The sequence below is a fragment of the Geospiza fortis genome, unplaced genomic scaffold (assembly GCF_000277835.1).
Source record: "Geospiza fortis unplaced genomic scaffold, GeoFor_1.0 scaffold112, whole genome shotgun sequence".
Classification (NCBI taxonomy): Eukaryota; Metazoa; Chordata; class Aves; order Passeriformes; family Thraupidae; genus Geospiza; species Geospiza fortis.
The window spans coordinates 28,726,257-28,744,616 of NW_005054298.1; the positions used below are offsets into that span (position 1 = coordinate 28,726,257).

At 36.6% G+C, this 18,360-nt stretch overlaps 1 protein-coding gene across 1 annotated transcript in view; it reads left to right on the forward strand.

Moving 5' to 3' along the window:
* The window catches only part of HIBCH (3-hydroxyisobutyryl-CoA hydrolase), a 38,688-nt gene that overhangs the window by 479 nt on the left and 19,849 nt on the right, over window positions 1–18,360 (forward strand). Inside the window, exons 2-7 of the mRNA XM_014306819.2 lie at window positions 675–717; window positions 1,547–1,687; window positions 2,683–2,767; window positions 3,666–3,746; window positions 5,742–5,794; window positions 18,198–18,276. Of these exons, the coding sequence (XP_014162294.1) occupies window positions 675–717; window positions 1,547–1,687; window positions 2,683–2,767; window positions 3,666–3,746; window positions 5,742–5,794; window positions 18,198–18,276 (482 nt within the window). The remainder of the gene's footprint in view (window positions 1–674; window positions 718–1,546; window positions 1,688–2,682; window positions 2,768–3,665; window positions 3,747–5,741; window positions 5,795–18,197; window positions 18,277–18,360) is intronic.

Consider the following 18,360-nt stretch of genomic DNA (forward strand, 5'->3'; position numbering starts at 1 on the left):
TTTAACGTGGAGTTGGCTGGGTTTGTGCGCTGAAGTAGTTGAAAGGTGAAGTTTCTCACTCCAGCTCTGCTGTGTGTCCAGCACAGCCTTCCTCAGTGGCCATTAATAAATGACAGCCTCAAAATTAATAAATTACTGCTCAAAGTTTGACAGCCTGGGTCTCTCCTGTCACCCACAAAAGCGCGAGGCTCTTACGCAAACCTTGTGTAAATGTATGTGAAATGTGTACACACGAGGGCAGGTTTGTGTCATTGAAGCTTTTGGAAATAGACAAGGTTTTGACAAGAGGTTTTTGTTTTTATTGGTTTTGTTTTTGCTCTTTTTGTATCAACATTTAATCGTGCCCGCAAAAAGGCTGTAAATCTTTAAAAGACACACAGTGTCAATCATATCCCCAACCCCTCTGTCCTGGTATTTTTCAGGCTCTCCTAACTTGAAAACATGAGTAGCTGACATTGTTATCTGCTATTTATTTACTAGTAAGCAAAGAATTTCCAACTGTTTCAATAACAAAATTTTGCCCTAATTTAATTGATTCTTATGAGGTGAATGTCAAGTAGTTGTGGTCCCAATTTTTTCTGCCACTGCTTTGCTTAACCCAGCAGTCAGATATTTGGGGAATCATGTGGCTGGTTTATGGTTTTAACTGGTTTTTTAATGTTTTTTTTTTTCAGGCTGAGGGCACTCAACAGGCTGCAAGTAATATTTCAACATTTGGTAAGGACAGCATCATGTTTGACTGACTTGGAAGCTTTCAGGACTCTTTAACTCCCCTGAGGCACGCAGCACATGCAATTTCTAATGTGTCTGCACACAGTGGATCTGAACATTTTCTTTTATTGCTCAGGCATAGTACTGCCCACATCTTTGAGCACTTGGTTACAGGTGTCTATTATACTGTAAATTAAAGCTTGATTTTTTGGCTTTACTTTATAGATATTTCTTTAATTTATAGATAGTTTCTGTGTTAGCTTCCATAAGTTCCTTAAATATCATCCCACTATGAATGTGAAAATAATTGAGGGGATTTGTTTTCTACTGTTAAAAGTTACTTAAAGACAAAGCAGGATGTACATTTGGGTTTGCTGTGTCAAACTACCAGTAAGGATATATGGAACTGTCATTGTTCTAACTGTTGCAAGTATTTTCAGAATGTCAGTTTTAAGGAACCATGGATTTGTGTTTTATTAGTAGAGTGGGGAATTTTTTATTTGTTTGATTTGGGGTTTTTTTGTGTTTGTATGTGTGTCTCTGTTGTAAATTTTATTTAACTGAACTCAAAACATTACTGTAAAAGAATGTCTGGTCCAAAAACTTGTCTGAGTTCTATTACTCTGAAAGACTCAAAGTAGTTTCCAAAGAACTGTTTAGGAAATGCAAATAGAAGTACAGAGGGAAAAAGTTAGCATACAATTCCAGAATGCATGTTTTGTGATCCTGGATAGTGTGTTTTGAGAATATATTTCCATAAACACTTTTGTAAATATGTTACTCAAGTTACCTAACTGATGATATTTGCTTTATTTATTTGTTTTTGCATGCACAGAAAATGTCTAAGCAGACAGACTCAGCAGCAGAAGTGTTGTTGGAAAAGAAAGGAGGTGCAGGAGTAATAACTTTGAATAGACCCAAGGCTCTCAATGCACTAAATCTGCCTATGATCCAAAAAATCTATCCTCAAATAAAGGTTAGTAACTCCACTTCTCCCCATCCACTATTCATATGTTATTTGAAACCAATTTTAAAATGCAGTTTGACACTTCTTAGTGTACTGATTTAAAGGATGAAAGTTTGTGTGAGTACAGTGAGCTCAGATTTATAGTATGGGAAAAACCAGGCAGTGTCAAGCAAGTTAGAAAGAGGAGACACATCAAAGAACAGGCTATCAGACAGGGTTAAATTTAGCATCTCCATAGGTAAATGCACACACATGTTAATACCAGGACTGAGTTAAGGGCAAGCAGTGCTCAGCATTTGTGTGTTCCTTTTGGCAGCACCCACCTGCTCAGTTGGCACAAATTTCAACCCATACCGTGGTGTTGCCTCTTGACGGAGTGCAATAGCACTGCGTAGTATTGCACTCCATCAAGAGTGCAATACCATTTTCATGGCTGAAAATAAGATACCAGCCACTAGGAAGCAGGGGGCTGTCAGTGTCATTCCTTAGATGAGAACTCATGGATTTGCAGGCACCGTTTCTACAAGCTAGTGAAGTACCATGAGATTTAAAGCATGAAAATAGTCTCTTTTAATTTTATAATGCTATTTATCATATGCACACAGTCAAATTCATTGGATACCAATATTTGCTGGATAATTGTCTGATGCCTTTTGGTGTTTATTAGACATTTTTGAAGCACAGCCTGAAAAGGTGTCAGTTTTTGATTTCTGTCAGGGCCTGTTTTGTGGGGTGCTGCCTTTCTTCAGAGCCTGAGAGCAGTGCACAGGTGTTTTTCTGAAATAGGAAAGGCAGCTCTGCTAATCTCTGCTCTCAGGGTTGAATAGGATGCAGAAGTGGCACAAAGACATTTAGATTTCAAGCTTCAATTTAAGACAATCTGTTTTAAAGTATGGTTTGATCTTCTTTTTGAAAAAGTGAAGTAAGAGTTACAGACACTAAACAGAACAAGCATTATTTACATAGATTTTAGTCTTATGTGGAAATATTTATTAATTTTTTAGACATGGGAGCAAGATCCGGAAACTTTTCTAATAATTATAAAGGGAACTGGAGGAAAAGCTTTTTGTGCTGGGGGTGACATCCGAGGTAAGGACTATCCTTGCTTAAATATTTGATGCCTTTCCCTGTCACTACTTTGTGTTGATTTCCTTTGTTTACTGTGACTTGAGTAAGCAAATCTTGCTACACAAGAGATCAGTTGTGGTGACTCTTAGGACACCTTGATGTGCAGATGCTACTCAAGGTATTAGTCAGGAGACAACTGCCAGGACAGTGTATAAAAGTGTAAAAATTACATTTTTATGAATAACTGGTTATAGCAGCCAGTCATTCCAGGAGGAGAATCTTATCTCTACATTTCTCTTCCCAGATTTTCATTATGTCAGCCTCTTTCCAAGAAATTTGAAGGGCCCTAACAGGTATCTCTGACAGTATTGGATAATTTGTGTCTACTGTTTTAGATGGCTAGATGCAGATCTGACAAGGGTGATGAATGTGCGTGTGGTTATTTTTTAGCTATGAACTGCAGGAAATCTCCAAAGTGTCAAAATTAGCAAAATTGTTGCAACCTGTAGGTAAACAAGCAGCACAGGTTATTGTTATTACAATATATAAAAAAATATTTTTATGTCATGTTCTAATTGGCTTCTCATTATTAGTATTTAGAGTCTTCAGAATAGTCAGTTTTAAGTGACTGTTCTAAATGTTGGTATGAAAAATATCACAAATGAGTATTAGGAGGGGTTAGAAAATGGACCATACTCTCACAAATATGTGACAAAGTGTCCAGCAAAATACAGTTAAGTCAAATTTGAGACTTATGTTCATATTTAAATTTGAGCAAATTTTCTCAAATATAATAAAGCAGGATTAAGTAGGTCTCTATTTGCTGTTGGAAAAGACCCAACTTATGAGGCTTTATTTTCTTTTACTTGTGTTTTCTGTTAAACTAACAGGTATCTTTGGAATTTTTATTTCTCTTAAGCCCTCACAGAAGCGGGAAAAGTTGGAGATAAACTGATACAAGATTTCTTCGTAGGTGAATATAGGCTGAACAATGCCGTTGGTATGTTAACAGCAATTTCTGAAACAGAACAGTTCTCATAACACTGGCTTCAAATGTAAATTTATCTCTTTGATAATCTGTTAAAGACTGTGGTAACATCAGAGAAGTAGTAATTTTTTTTTTTGTTACTAAGTTCAATACCAGTAATATAACATGTCCCATTTTTATACCTTGCATGCAGAATGTCTTTCTTTTGTTTAAGTTATTGTGACAGCTACTTTATCCCATCCCATTGTTCTGGTTAGTTCTATTTCCTCTGTGGAAGAATTGGTGTTAGCTGCAGACACTGCAGTTCTGCCCTAAGTATAATTGATCTGCTTCAAAGAAGACCTGAGGTAAAAATAGATGTGTGGAAAATCATTAAAATTCAGTCAGAAAGCAAAAGATTAAATTATATGAAGGCTTTCCCTTTAAATAGATTGCATGAAAGACCAGGGCTTCATAACTCAGGAGTGAGCTGCCTTAGTTTATTGTGGAGACACTGGATGAAGTTTACTGGAGTGAAGCATATTAAAAAAGGATATCAATTCTTTAGGTTAAAAGTCAAGAGTTGAAGGTTTTGATGAGAAGAAACTACTCCAAACATATTTTAATTGCATACAGTTTGAGTTTTAAAATATGATGTCCTGTATTTATCACTGCAGGAGGAGGTGTGCTGTTGCTTGCCTTGACAGAAGAGCACAGCTATTAGAGTAATTCCTGAAAAGTTAATTTTAATTTGTTTGACAGAGTTTCAGGACTGAGCATGCTTGTCATGCACCTTTCTTTCCTTCACCAATGCAAAGCAGAAAAATAGTTTAAGGTTTCAAATAGTTGGGGAAAACACCGTATTACCTTGCCAAGTTGAACTTGATGATGATTTTGTTGCAAGGGTACATAATTCAAAAGTCAGTTTTTTTTTATTTTTAAATTCTTAATATTATTAGCTGTTCAATATCTCTAATGCATGTAATTACAAAACCTAGATTTTTGTTAGCTTTAGTATGACTGTATTCCTTTAAGCCTGAGATTCTTGCTAAAAATATTTATTTATATCTTACATTTTATAACTTAAAAATACAGTGGGGAGCTGCTGTCACAGCTTTGCAGTGGGAAAGGCTTGCTGCTACAGAAATTTTTTCAGGGGGTAGCATCTACAGCCCATGCATTAGCTTTTATGTTCTTGTAAGAACCAAGTTCAAAATAAAATTCTCGTAACATTTTCTAACTACTAATTTGAAGGATTGAACTGCCTTTTAAAATAGTTTATTTTAAACAAGGCTCTATATAGTTGTTACAGAAAAACTCACAACATGGTTGCAGGGGATAGCCGTATCAGCAGTAATTCTGACCTGAAAACACTGAATACAGGGCAGCTGTTTCATTCACAGTCAAGTTCTGAGTCTTTCCATGAATGGTAATTGAAAGCATTGGGGTTCAGTTTTATGCCTTCTAAAGGGCCCAAGAGATGAAGTTGGTAACTCAGGACATTGTCATCTGAACCTGCCTGCGCCACATTCGGGGCTGTATGCAAGAGCTGCCATGGCAGAACATGTCTGCATTGCAGAATTTATAGTCACATTGTGGCTGGAACCCTCCCATACTTCTGGCTTTGTAAGAAAGCACTGAAGGGCTGGAACACACCCTGTGCTCCTAATCCAGACTGTGACAGGGGGTGAAAGGGCATTTGCTGTGTCCCAACATCAGACAAAGCTATTGGTGCTGGCTAAATTGTCAGGTACTCACATAACAAACAATCCAATGTTTGATAGTTGTATAATGTTCTCTTACAACATTCACAATCCAGTAAATCAGAAACTGGTGTTTCTTTTCATTACTTAAGAATTACATGAGGTACCTTCATTGTAAGATGGTAATATGATTACTGCTTAAATTCCCATTTATTTTCTGCTGCTCTTGCTGAAGGAAGATGTAGGGAAACCTGTCATGTGGTAGCTTGTCATAGGTCCACTCTTGAAAAAGATGAATGATTGTTTTCCTTGACATTTTTTACAGGCACCTGCAAGAAGCCATATGTGGCACTCATTGATGGCATTACAATGGGAGGGGTAAGTTAAGGACCTTACCTGAAACCTGATAGATTGTTTTAAAGTCATCTCATGTTGTGTCTGAGTTGAATGAAGCACACACAAGGCATTTCCAACCTGTGGATTGAAGAACAAACATAATCTGAACCTTTGTCTCTTGCCTGTCTGGCTGCACTGCTGCCCTTGTAGGGCCTCTGCTCTTCCTCGATAGCTAATTCAAGCTCTTCCTCTAGGAAAGGAACAGAATCCCCTCACAAAGGTTCTCGGAATACCTAGGGGGAGTTTATCTATCATATAAAATCTGAGAACAGTTCTCCATTCTCAAGTGTATTAAAAATAGAATTATATAAAAATACATTTAAAGAGCAGCTCTTTGAGAAATTGAGAATTCTAAGCTACACCTTAACAGACATTCATGAGTTCTGTATTTTTCCAGCAAATAATCTGGAAATGCATCTACTTTCTCACCTCCACACACAACTCACCCAGGGCTGCACCTTGTTACTAAAGCAATATAGAGAAGACTCCATCATATTGTTAGTTATACTCAGTGTTAATAATTTTTTCAGCAATTGCTGTCTGTAAGCACCATAAGTAGATAACAGGGCAATGCCATGCTTTTTTTACATGCTAAAATTCTGTTTTAGTGAGTTTCACATCTGTAGGATATATTTGCACCACATCAGAGAGTGGATTAAAATAATCTTCAGTTATTTTTAACACTGAGTTTAATGATGAAGCCTGTCTGCCGTGCCACTGCTTAGATTTGTATTGTTTTCTGGCATGTCCCTATGATATGGGTGTAGAGTCTATTTAAATAAAGTTTGTCAAAGATAAATATGAGAAGTGGAACACGACGTGATCCATGACCTGTCATGACTCTTTCCTTTCCTTTTCATCTTTCCTTACCCATTTCATTTATCTGTTTTGCTCTTCTCAGCTTTTGATCTAAACACACAGCAGCTCTCTTGCCCTTTGCTTCTTTGCTACCAAGCCCCCAAGATCTCACTAGAGAGCCATTCCCCCCAGCCCAGCATACATACATTGTTTCCAGCATAAAGGGCACTTGCTCTGTAGCTCTTCTTGCAGAAAAACTGCTTTATTGACCATTGGAGTCCTGAAGGTTCGTAGATAAGAGATAGGGAGTCCATTTATTTTATGGACTTTTGAATAATAGGATGGAAAGCTATGAATGAGCAAAACTGCCCAGCAGCCAATATCTTTTAAAAGGTCCTGCAGATGGCTTGTTATGACTGAGCAGGAATAGAATTTTGTCCTTTGAAAGGAAAGTGTATTTTTGGACGAAAAGAACATAATGGAGTCAGATGATCCTGCTTTACTAAGATTCTTTATGAATTCTCTTTCCTCTGACAAGCTTTTAAAAGACAGCAATTAGCCTGAAACTGTATTTTAGTGCAGGATAAACCAAATTTTAGTGCAGGATACCCAAATTTCAGTGGGACTGTGACACAATTTAACTGCCATTAGAGTCTGAATCATAACTTAATTTGCTTATCATATCCTAGAACTAGCATCTTTACTTGAGGGTAGGGGATTAGATCTTGACTGAGAAAGTATGCAGTCTAATTTAGGGGAAATAAGTAAAAAAATCACAGAAGTGTGTTAGAAACTCAGTTACTATGTGCTTGGATAGTAAAGCTTGCTACTGGTGCACAGATGCCATAGATCTGTGATAGTGAAACCTGGAATTTTATCCAAAAAAGAAACTGGTTCTGCTTCATTATTGGCTAGGGCATGGTAGATGGTTTTGGGAGCTTCATTAGCCAACAGATGGAGCTGTGGAGCTTGTTCTCAGCACCTTGTCTGTTCTCCTGTAGTTCATCAAAAATTGATATTCAATATAAATGTATCTTTTCATCTTTTTGTACTTATTTGGAGCAGTAAGTTCAAATTTGTAAGAAAGATTTGTTAGAAGCAAAGGTGACTGTAGTTTACTGAAAAATAGTGAAATGAGTTATAAATACCACATTTACTGCTAAAGGATGTGCTCTGTTGAAAGGAACACTGGGCACACACTCTCACATTGCTAAAAACTAGTTCAGATTTAGCTGATTTCTCTCTGTAAGTTTTCTTTTCCTTGAAATTAAGTACCAGAACAGTTGACAAGAAGTTCATATGTTGGGGCTTTAAAAAATATTATTGTCTGCAAATAACATCCTAAGTTTGGTCTTCTGGTTTTAGAAGAGTCACAGCCTTGTCTTAAGTTCTTTGGAGATGAATCTAGATGATTTATAAGATCAGGCCAAAGCTATGGTTTTAAAAAAGGCTTTGTCACAAAGTAAATTACTGCGTCAGATACTCTCTGACAGACAAAATGATTCATAAAATTGTTTTTGAGACCTGTTTCGAGCCAAATAAAGCACACTAGACAGACTGAGTGCTGCCTTTTCAATTATTTGGCTTGGAATTCAAGGAGACTATTTGACAGAGGAAAAAAAAGAAAAACTGGACATAGACCTTGGAAGTTGGTGAAAATGGTCAAGGTCACTGGAATAACTTACAGTTAAAAAATCTTTTAAAATCTTAAGTAGCTTTGCAAAATGAGAAGTACATTTTCAGGAGAAAAGGCCATTACTTTTAGTTTATAGAAGAATCTGTAACAGCATGAATGAAGACCCCTTTTTTGTAGTATCATATTCTAGAGCATTCAGGATTTAGAAACTTCCTGAGCCAGGCTGTATTTCAGAACCACAGTGCTAAATAACCATCAGTGGTCACACTCACCTCTCTGTACATCTCATACTTTTTGACAATAAGTAGGCTTGGTGTTCAGAAGGCCTCAGATTTCACAGTTGAATGTTGTGCTTTGTGAAAAGCAACTTGTTGCTCTTTCAGGCCTATTGTCTAATGCTTATTTTTTACTGATGAGTAAAGAGCGTGTTGCTCAAACATAAGAATTCTTAGCCTTGGACAGTTTTCTACAGAATTTAATCCTTTAGTCTGGTCTGTTATGCAACATATTTGCTAAGTTTGTTTTTGCCTTGCTTTGAAAATTTAGGCTTTTAGTTTTAGGATGAAGAAAATCTTACTGTGGGGGAAGTAGGTTTTAACTTTAACTTACATTTAAACAACATTTTCAGAATGCAGAAATAAGTTTGTTAGAATTGCTAATTGTCTTAAATTCTTTGCAAAGCACTGTGCTTTGAGTTATTCCAAGCATCTTATTTTCCAATCTTCACATTTAGGAAGATTAATGGGAAGGTTTTTCTTTAATATGGTTTGCAGTCTGACCAAATTTCCATCTCTGACTCCCTCAGATTGTGGGGCCCAGTTTGTGAGAGCAATAGCAGAACACAGGACTGACTCCTCTAATCTTTCCTCAGAGGAGGACCTCAGGAGTACACACTGGGAGAAGATATCAACATGTGACAGTGTGTTTGGGTTCATGAGTGGCTTTCCTTCAGTTTTGTCACCACACCTGGCACTATGGGTTTTTAGGCAAGGTCTTTTACTTACACTGAGAGTCTACATCTAAGTTATTTACTTAGAGTTTCTTTAGGGTGACTATTAAACAGTAGAATTTTCTTAAGAACTGTTTGAGTGTTACTCTCTTGTGTAACATGAAACAAGTTACACATCTACAGATGTGTAGAGCTGGGAGGAGCATCAGGATTATTCTTTTGCACTTGGATTGGGATTAAGTACTGCTAGATGACTGCCTGGCTGATTTTCACCTGATGCACTCAGAACTCTCCAACGGCAGGGATGCTGTTTTTTTCTAGATATGCCACCCGAGTGCTTAGTTATTCTTTCAAGCTTGGTTTCCCCGGTGTCTAATGTAAGTCTTCAGTATGTGTAATCAACATATTCCAGTCTTAGTCACAGCTCCCTGTGGACATTTTGAGATACTTGCACTCCTTGCTCCTAGTCCTCTCTCTTTAATAGGTATAAGGATAGCTATTCAGCCTTTCTTATAGATTAAGTCTTTTAGTCTTCTTGCAATCCTCTGGAATCCCTCCCATTTGTGTACTTTAGAGTTTATTGCCAGAGACCAGACAATATTTTAGCTGGAGGATTCATCAGCACCAAGTAGAGCAGAATAAATATCCTCCCTATATTACAGAGATATTCTGTCACAAATAATCCATGTAAATAGCAGTTTTGAAAGCATCCAGTCCTACGAGGCCACCACTTCTACTTACTCCCAAAACTATTACTGTCACCTCTTTCCTCCTTGTCTAACATAAACTTCCATCACAGTACATTTCTTTATTGCTTACCTTTAACCAATTTTAAATCTTTTTCCTTGAAATGAAGTAATTTGTGAAACAGTCAGTTTTGCAGAGCCACCCTTTTCTTCAAAGACTACAGAGGAGAAGAAAATACTCCTTTTCTCTGAATTCCAAGAAACCTGAGTGCCTGAGGAGGTGGCTCTGGGTTGAGGAGGCTGCCCAGGTGCAGTGAATCTAGGCTGAGTGTTCTCCCCTCTGCCTGCTGGTGCAGGCTCTGTTGTAGTGTGACACCTTCAGTAGCTCTTTTCACAACAGCACTGCCTTATTTGTACTAATTGCATGGTTGCTGTAAACCCCTTGAAAACATCAAGGCATTTATTCCATGGGAAGCACACTTACCATCTCTGTATTTGATTACACCTTCCTAAGTGTAGTTATTTTCATTTTGTTAGTTCCTCCAAAGTGAGATGGTTTTGAATCTTGCCCTTCAAAGTGTTTGCCTTCCCCAAAAGTCAACTGTGAATTATAGAAATCCTTGTTACTTCATCATCCAAGCAGATAATGAAGCTGTCAAATGAAGTTTCATTGATGATTGGCTCTGCATGACCTCAGCTGGGGTACCCTCTCAGTTTTATTGCAAACTGCTGCTAACTCTTTATATTGTTTCAGAGGATGGTGCCCTCCATTTCCCAGATTACATCTAGGCTGTGCTTCCCTGGCTTGTTTGTGAAAGGAAGCAATGCTGTGGATAGGGAGACATCGCAAACATTGCTGTTTAAACTATGAAGCTTTCTCAGACTGCTGCTTAATGAGTAATGTCATTTTAATCAAGGGGTAATGCAGGTGTTTCTGCAGAGAAACATATGCAGCCAAATTCCTGAACCTACTCCATGGTTTAGAAATACTGATTCTATTGTGCATCTACCTGTGCATTTTCTCTTCTGGAATACAGAATAAGAATTACTGAATCCATATTGCAGCAGAAGAGTAAACTCAGTACCCAATATTTAGCTTTAGCACTTTTTCACATTAGTGCCATTTCATTCTTAGCAAAACATTCCAGATGCTGACATTGTAGAGGAATCTGCCTTTCCTTGTAAGTCAGATCTCAGGACGTGATGGCACATCTACCAATAGTTACAAACATCTACATTTACACTTTAGCAGGATTTGGTCAACAATCCTTACTAAATTAATATTTGTTCTCAAGTAAATTGGTAATGATGTCATAAGTAGCTTGTATGTTATCCATTTTAGTCTACAGAATTGTAGTACACAAAGGAGCTGGAGTTGACCAATAACTGTCTTTATCCTGTCCCATTTTTATCCAGATTGTGCAGCTGTAACTCTTCAGGAATGTTCCTTTCACTACCAACACATATCTAGTCATATAAGTTGTGTGCATGTAACTTCTATTCAGAATTGTAGATAGCAGCATTTGACACTAACATTCAAAAACTAGGAAACATTAGGATTAAAAATCTCACTTTTTTTGCCAACATATGATGCAATTTTTAATTACAGGAATGTACATTTACAAATGGATATTGCCCATATAACAAACCTATTCATTCATGGTTTAATTTGGGGTGCAAATTTTATTGCACATCATGGAAATACTGCTTAATAGTTATCAATATATATATACATGTATATATATGGGGCTTGGGCTGAGTAGCTGCAGCATATGAAAGCTCACAAAATGTTATGATTTTACATAGTACTTCTCTACTGTAATGGACATAATTACCCCTTTAGGCCTTTGTAAAGGTAGGAAACTGGAACCTAGAAATGTCAGTACTTCTTGGGACTTCTCCCAATTCTTACTCTTTTTTCTTCATTTTTGTAAGTAAGTTATGCCTCTTGTCAGCCATCATGCTCTGGAACATCTTTGGTTTTGTTTCAATTTACACTGTAAAATCTGCCCTGGAGTAAAAGTAATTGTCATACTAAACCTAGATAAGCTGCTTTCCAGTCCTCTCTCTGCCTGTCCTCCTCCCCCCTCCCTCGTGCCTGTGTACCACAGTGAAGCTTGTGGCCTGCTTTGTTGCCAGTGCTTCAAAGCTGAAGGCAGCTTTTACTGTGAAATAGAATACAGATTTTGCAAGTACAAACAAATAGTTTTGAGATTGACTTGTGCACCACTTACCTGCTGCAATATGGGGTGTTGAAAACAATGCTGAGGCAATCCTAAGAAAGGGTTCACTCCTTGCTGCTGTTGCAGTCCCTTTGCCATCTGGCCACACTGCTGTGCCTGCTTGGCTCTGGTGTGTCATCCCAGGGATAAATGGTGCTCTTCATTTTGTGGCTAATCGGACTAGAATGGCAGCAGCTCTTGACATTGAGCATTCAATGGTCCTTTCTGTTAATCATTTGCACATGATGTTATTCCCTAAAGGGAATCATAAAGCACTGTCTTGAATACAAATATTTTAAATTATAGCTCAGTACTGGTACAGTAAGTAAAACTCCTTTTCTCTCCCTCTCCTTGCTCTACAATGACTGAGATTTCTGCTGACTTCTGCACAGATTTTTTCTTTCCATTTAACACCAGACTCTTGCATGCTGAAAGTCTCTCTATTTTTCTCTAATTCTAGGCCTTTGTGTACCTACCTAGCCTCATATTGAGAGTTCTCATTATTTCCCTCCCCTTCCCTTTATTATAGATCAAAGAGTTAAATGTTCTAAAGGGAATTATCTTTGCCTGCTTCTCCACCCTTTCATATTTCTGCTCATTTTCCTCAATGCCTGAGGAATTTGAGTGCTCAGTTTCTCCTGGAGTTGTAAGACTTTCAATCAGTCTTACACTTTCCGAGCACTTTTTTCAGCTAAATAGAACATCATTACAAAAATCCTCTGGATTCACTCCTGTTATCCCAAATAACTGTGCCACTGTTTAGATAAAGTTCTGATGCACATACCTGCCTTTAAGAACAATAAGTGTTTCTTCAATTTCAAGATAAAACCTAAAAGCTCAGTTTTGCACTGATGCAAGGTGCTGGAAAAGGTTCCCTTCCACTTGCCTGCCCTCCCTAAAGACATTAAGATTTGATGAACTGGACACAGGAATTTCTTGCAGTAGCTACATTTTTAGGTGATACAGAGGGACAATTCTTCCAGAATTTTAGGAACAATAAAAAAGCTGCATTTGCTATCTTTTTTTTCTGAATACACATAGCCAGTTATGTATAAAGAAACAAAATTGGGATAAAAAGAATACTTTAAAATGTGAAACTAGAAAAAGTTGCATTTCTTACCAATTAAGAGCTATAGGCTTTGGAGATCCAGGTCTTCTTACATTTTCTCATTTCTCTCTGTTGCAGCACAGGTCTTGTGTCCATAAAAATTGTGCAGATTGTGATAGCTACCCTAGGAAAAATTGTTTGTGGTGACTGAAAACTAGGGCTTTTAAAAAGTCAATCTAAATCTGGTTGATAAAGGACACTCACTATAGCAGCATTGCTGCAGAGTGGCCTATGTGACTTTTTCCCTAAGTTTCCTTATAAGAAAAACCTGACCTAAATGATACTATTTATGTAGTTAGCTCAATTTATTTAAATACTTAGGGGTCAGAAGAACAACTCTGAGACATCAAATATTACTAGAGATGATCTGTCTCCAGTCACCTTGTTGTGCTTCTGTGTCTCTGTAGCAATTTGGACTGCGACTCTCTAATACATAATCAGTATATGGAAATAAATCTTTTATATTTAAATTAAATAGCATCAATATTTTATATTTTAAAATACAACAGTAAATTATTGAAACATTCAAAATACCCACTTTTTTATGATATTTTAAAACACTTGCATAGAGTTGATTTGTATGTCAGCAGCCAAAGAAGGTGATATTCTGTGTCCAGATTGATCTGTCACACTGCATTGCTCTGGCTCACTATGTCATCTTGTCTGTTAGTATCTACAGATGAAAATGGATTATACTCTTTGGAGTGAGCCATAACATTAATGATAAACAAAGATTAAATTTGATTCAGTTTAAGATTCATTGTGTCTGGATGCAGGGGGTAATGCTCTTACATCCCTGATTTTTGATCCACCGGAGCTGTAAGCTCTTGCTGCTTCCTGAATCAATTCCACTCACTCACTTTGCCTTTGAAAACATTTTTGCTGCACCTTGGCTATTTTTGCACATTTGTATGCAGACATATTTGCCCTTTGTTGTGTTCTGCTCAGTTGATTACTACATTTCTTTTTGGTTCTAGCTCTACCAGAAGCTATTCTCATGCAGTTAAAAATGTAGGAAGTGTAGTCACTTGATGGGAGCTGTTATAAAAGGACTTTCACTGCAGTCAGTATTGGTATTATCATAACACTGCTTACTCAAAGAGCTAAAAATTATTTACCAGCCTGGTAAAGGTGACACAAACAACATCTGAAGACCTTTTCCACTTATGTTTCTTTTATTGTGTTGCCTAAGCATTCCTAGGCAGCGATTCCTTTACAGTGTGAGATAGATTTAGTAAATAGCCAAGTGAAATGTGTGGTTTTGCTGTGACACAGATCTGATTTTCTGTGTGTGAGCAGGAAGGGAGTAAGGGAGTATTTATTTCCCTCTGTGTAGTTCTCTGTTGTAGTGGCCCTCAATTTCTGAATAACTTCTCTAAATTCTTTGATTTACTAAAGGTGGGTCATTCTCAATTTAAGATAATACAGCCTTTGGGACACAAAAGAGTCACAGTAGTTGTATTTCATTTCTGCATCTGCTGGTCACATCGTTTTTCATTAGAAAAATACTTGTAATAAGGTTCTGTATCCATCATGAGAAAAAAAATGGAAATCAGTGATGAAGTTTCTATAAACAGTCACATAATGACTTTTGAAATACAGCATTGAGTGGGCAGTCTTGTATGGGAAATAGAATTCAGATACTCTGCATTCTTTTTTAAAAGCTTGTTGATGAACTCAAACTGAACTGCCTGTAAAATGATGTGCCTCCCTGAGGTATGCTGAGACTAACACAGCCCCCATGCTATGAAGAAGCTACTGTGAAGAAAATCAACTCTATCTCAGCCAAAACCAGCCCGGCAGTTTAAATTGGTTGCTTGTTAATTTCCTTATTCTCCTTAACTCCTAGTCTCATTCTATAAGTACCCTTCACAAAATTCAGCTGTCAGTGGAAAAAAAGATTACATCCAGCAGTAAAAGCCTGATTGACCATGGGAGTGTATTACCTTGGAGAAGTCTGAAGGAAGACATCAGCTTTAGTATATAAGATCATGAAAAGTAGAACCCTGGCAGTGCAGAATAAAGTGTATTTTAATAAAGATATTATAGTTTTAAGACTTGTATGTGTAAATGCTGGTGAAGTGAACACAAAAGATTTTTTAATGGTGTGAAGGGCCTTCCTAGGGAAAACTCTAGCTATGTAAGAGTTCAGCTAAATGAAAACAAAATAAAATTAGAAAATCCAGAAATGAAAGAGGAATGCATTTAGACTTCTGACTGGTTTGTTCTTTACACAGGATGTATTAAACTAATGAGTATTTGTCCTTTGAGTTAGATCTAGAAGGTTAAACATGCAGTGGTATGCTAACCATTTGGGAAGTTACAATAAACAAAAAAGCACATGAACACCAGTAAAGAAATTACTGGGATTTGCACCATTAACTAATTTCTCTCTCCAAATTTTATCTTAATATTGGATTATGTAGAAATGATCTTTAAAGAAGCAAGAACATATTTGCACCTCTTTCTTTATAATGAATAAAAAGAAAATATAGTTTTAGTCTCTTAAATATACATCTGAAATAAGGCTGTACAAAACTTGAAGGGTATCTAGAAACAAATCCAATTATGGCTAAAGCACTTGAGAAAGTGAAATCTGATTTAATTACTTCTTTCAAAAGAAAATTACATCTTTCAGCTTTCTATTACTAGAACCCGCCATTTATTTTTATCACTCTGAAAAAAGAACAAGCTTGGAAGAGAAGCTCCCTTCATGGAATTCACACTCAAATCTTTGGTACTTAGTGCTCAAGCCAAAAATATGAATCCTTAAACAAAATTCTGATTGTCAAGAAAACAAGCCAGAAAAAAGGCTTTGAGATAGATGGTATTTGTATTTTTAGATGTGAGATTAGAAAATACTAATTTAAGCATTAGAAAGACCAAAATGGGCATGATTGTTATTTCATTATCTTTAGAAAAAAGTCATCATTATTGCTGAACATGCATAAAAATAACAGCAGGCTTTACTTAATGCAGTGAAAATATGCTATTATGACATTAAAGAAGTTGGAAGCGATGAAGTCACATTTCCATTTCATTAAAGAGTTCTGGAGCTGCTTTAGGAGTGAAGGCAGCTTTACACACAGCTTTGCATTTTCAGGACAACTAAACGCAGGCCCATTGCTCTTGCTGCTGCACAGATGAGATCTGATCAGTGCTCAGAGAAAGGGCTAAAGGACAGATAAGGGGTGAGACATAGGGTTTAACCCTGTGCAAATAAGATTCAGATGTTTGCTCAGATCCCATTTGCCTCCCTGGAACAGCAGTGCTTCGTGTGAATACATTTGGCTTAGTTCCTGAATATAAAATTGAGTTTGATAACCACTCACCCTATGGGTGCATTTCTCAGGAAATTAAACTGGAATCTTAAAAACTTCATACATCTATATTAAAACCCGAGAGTGGCAGATAGTCATTACACAGAGGAAACTTGAAAATATTTTCAGATTTAGTTGTGTATCACCCTAATGGAATAAATTAATTTCTTCTTGGGCAGAATTGTAAGAGAGGCCAGGGAAGGGTGAGAGGAAATTTAATTTATATTGAGATAACTTCTAAAAAATTTTGACATAAAACCCAATCAAAGATCTCTGTAGATAAGCAAAAGAAAAAGAAGTTCTACTCTCATCTTAAAAACCTGTCAAATACATACTGCTTGTCCAAGGGAGTATCACCCAGTTAATCCCACTGTTTTTGATGGGAAGTATGAAATACTGTGAAGCTATTTGTGAAGACTAATAGCCTTAGTTGAGTAAAGTACCCTTTTTCTAGTATTTGAACAATTAAAAATGTTATTTAAAATCTATTATATCCTCATCAGACACTGGCTTATTTTGGCCAATGATTTTTAAGATATTTTAGTTTTAACAAGAAAGATGGATGGCTGGAAGGTCTGAGCAAAGGGCAAATTAACACTGAAGAAGGGAAGTAAACTGAAATGGTGGAAAGGATGAAGGAGAGAATATTTGTGTGAAGTAACTAGTTGTGAATTATTCAGCAGAGGGTCTTGTCTCCAGATAGGATCAAACACACATGTCTATTGATAAGTATGATGTAGGTAACCTTTGAGAAATGAGACCTCAATACATACGTTGTGGTTGTGCCCTATAATCTAAGTATTCTTAGATTACACTGAATATTTTTGTTTTATTTGTCAGTTTGCCTCTTGAAGATTTATCTAAATTAAATTTATTTTGTGCAAAACGAATTTTTTTTAGACTGGAACTTGTTGCTGCTTGCTACCTAAATCCAAAAATATGGTGTAGACAACACCAGAAACTCTTCTGCTTTTGAGGGAAGGGTTTTATCATGACAGGCTGCTAGAGAATTGTGGTAGATACTTAGAAATGTGAATACTCTTACTGACTTGGTGAACACAACTGCCCAGGATAAAAAATTAGTTTCTAACCATGTATTTCAAATTTGAATCAATAATGCTGAAGGCTTTTTCTGCTTGAAATACTTCTGCGTTTATAATGTAGGTAATTATCACATTAGAAGAATAGTTAATTATTAATTATTTTGAAAGTATTAGGACAACAACTTTGTGAAATTTATGTATTTTTCAAAAGTCTTGGGGTTTTTTTTTTGGTGGTGATTTGAAGTAGGTGCAAAAATTGTAGATGGAGTAACATTAGCAAAAGGATGTCAACTCCCTTAGTAGTCCAGTGGAAATAACAGAGTCACTCCTGTCTTTTTGAAGTTATTCTCTGTATGACTCACCCTTCTTTCAAAGCATAGAAAAAGCTGTTTCAGCCAAATGATGAAGATAATATGATTAGTGTTTGAACCATAAAAGGTCTTTTAATATTTTGTTGGGCTGCACATGGTAAATCTAGTATTATTTAAATTGTAAAGCAAAGCAAGAGGTATGTTACACAGAATTACTATTTTTATGATTATTTTTATGATTAATCATTACCATAATTGTGGTTATGATTATTTTTACCAGTAATTTTCTAAATGTGTCCTTTGCCTGTATAGGGAGTTGGTGTCTCAGTCCATGGACATTTTCGAGTTGCTACAGAAAAGACTGTTTTTGCCATGCCAGAAACAGCAATAGGTAAGTGTTTTAAGAAATTAGCACATGTTAATGTGTTCACTCTTTGTGTAATCAGGGTGAAATGTCTTTGACTGAATGCTTTGG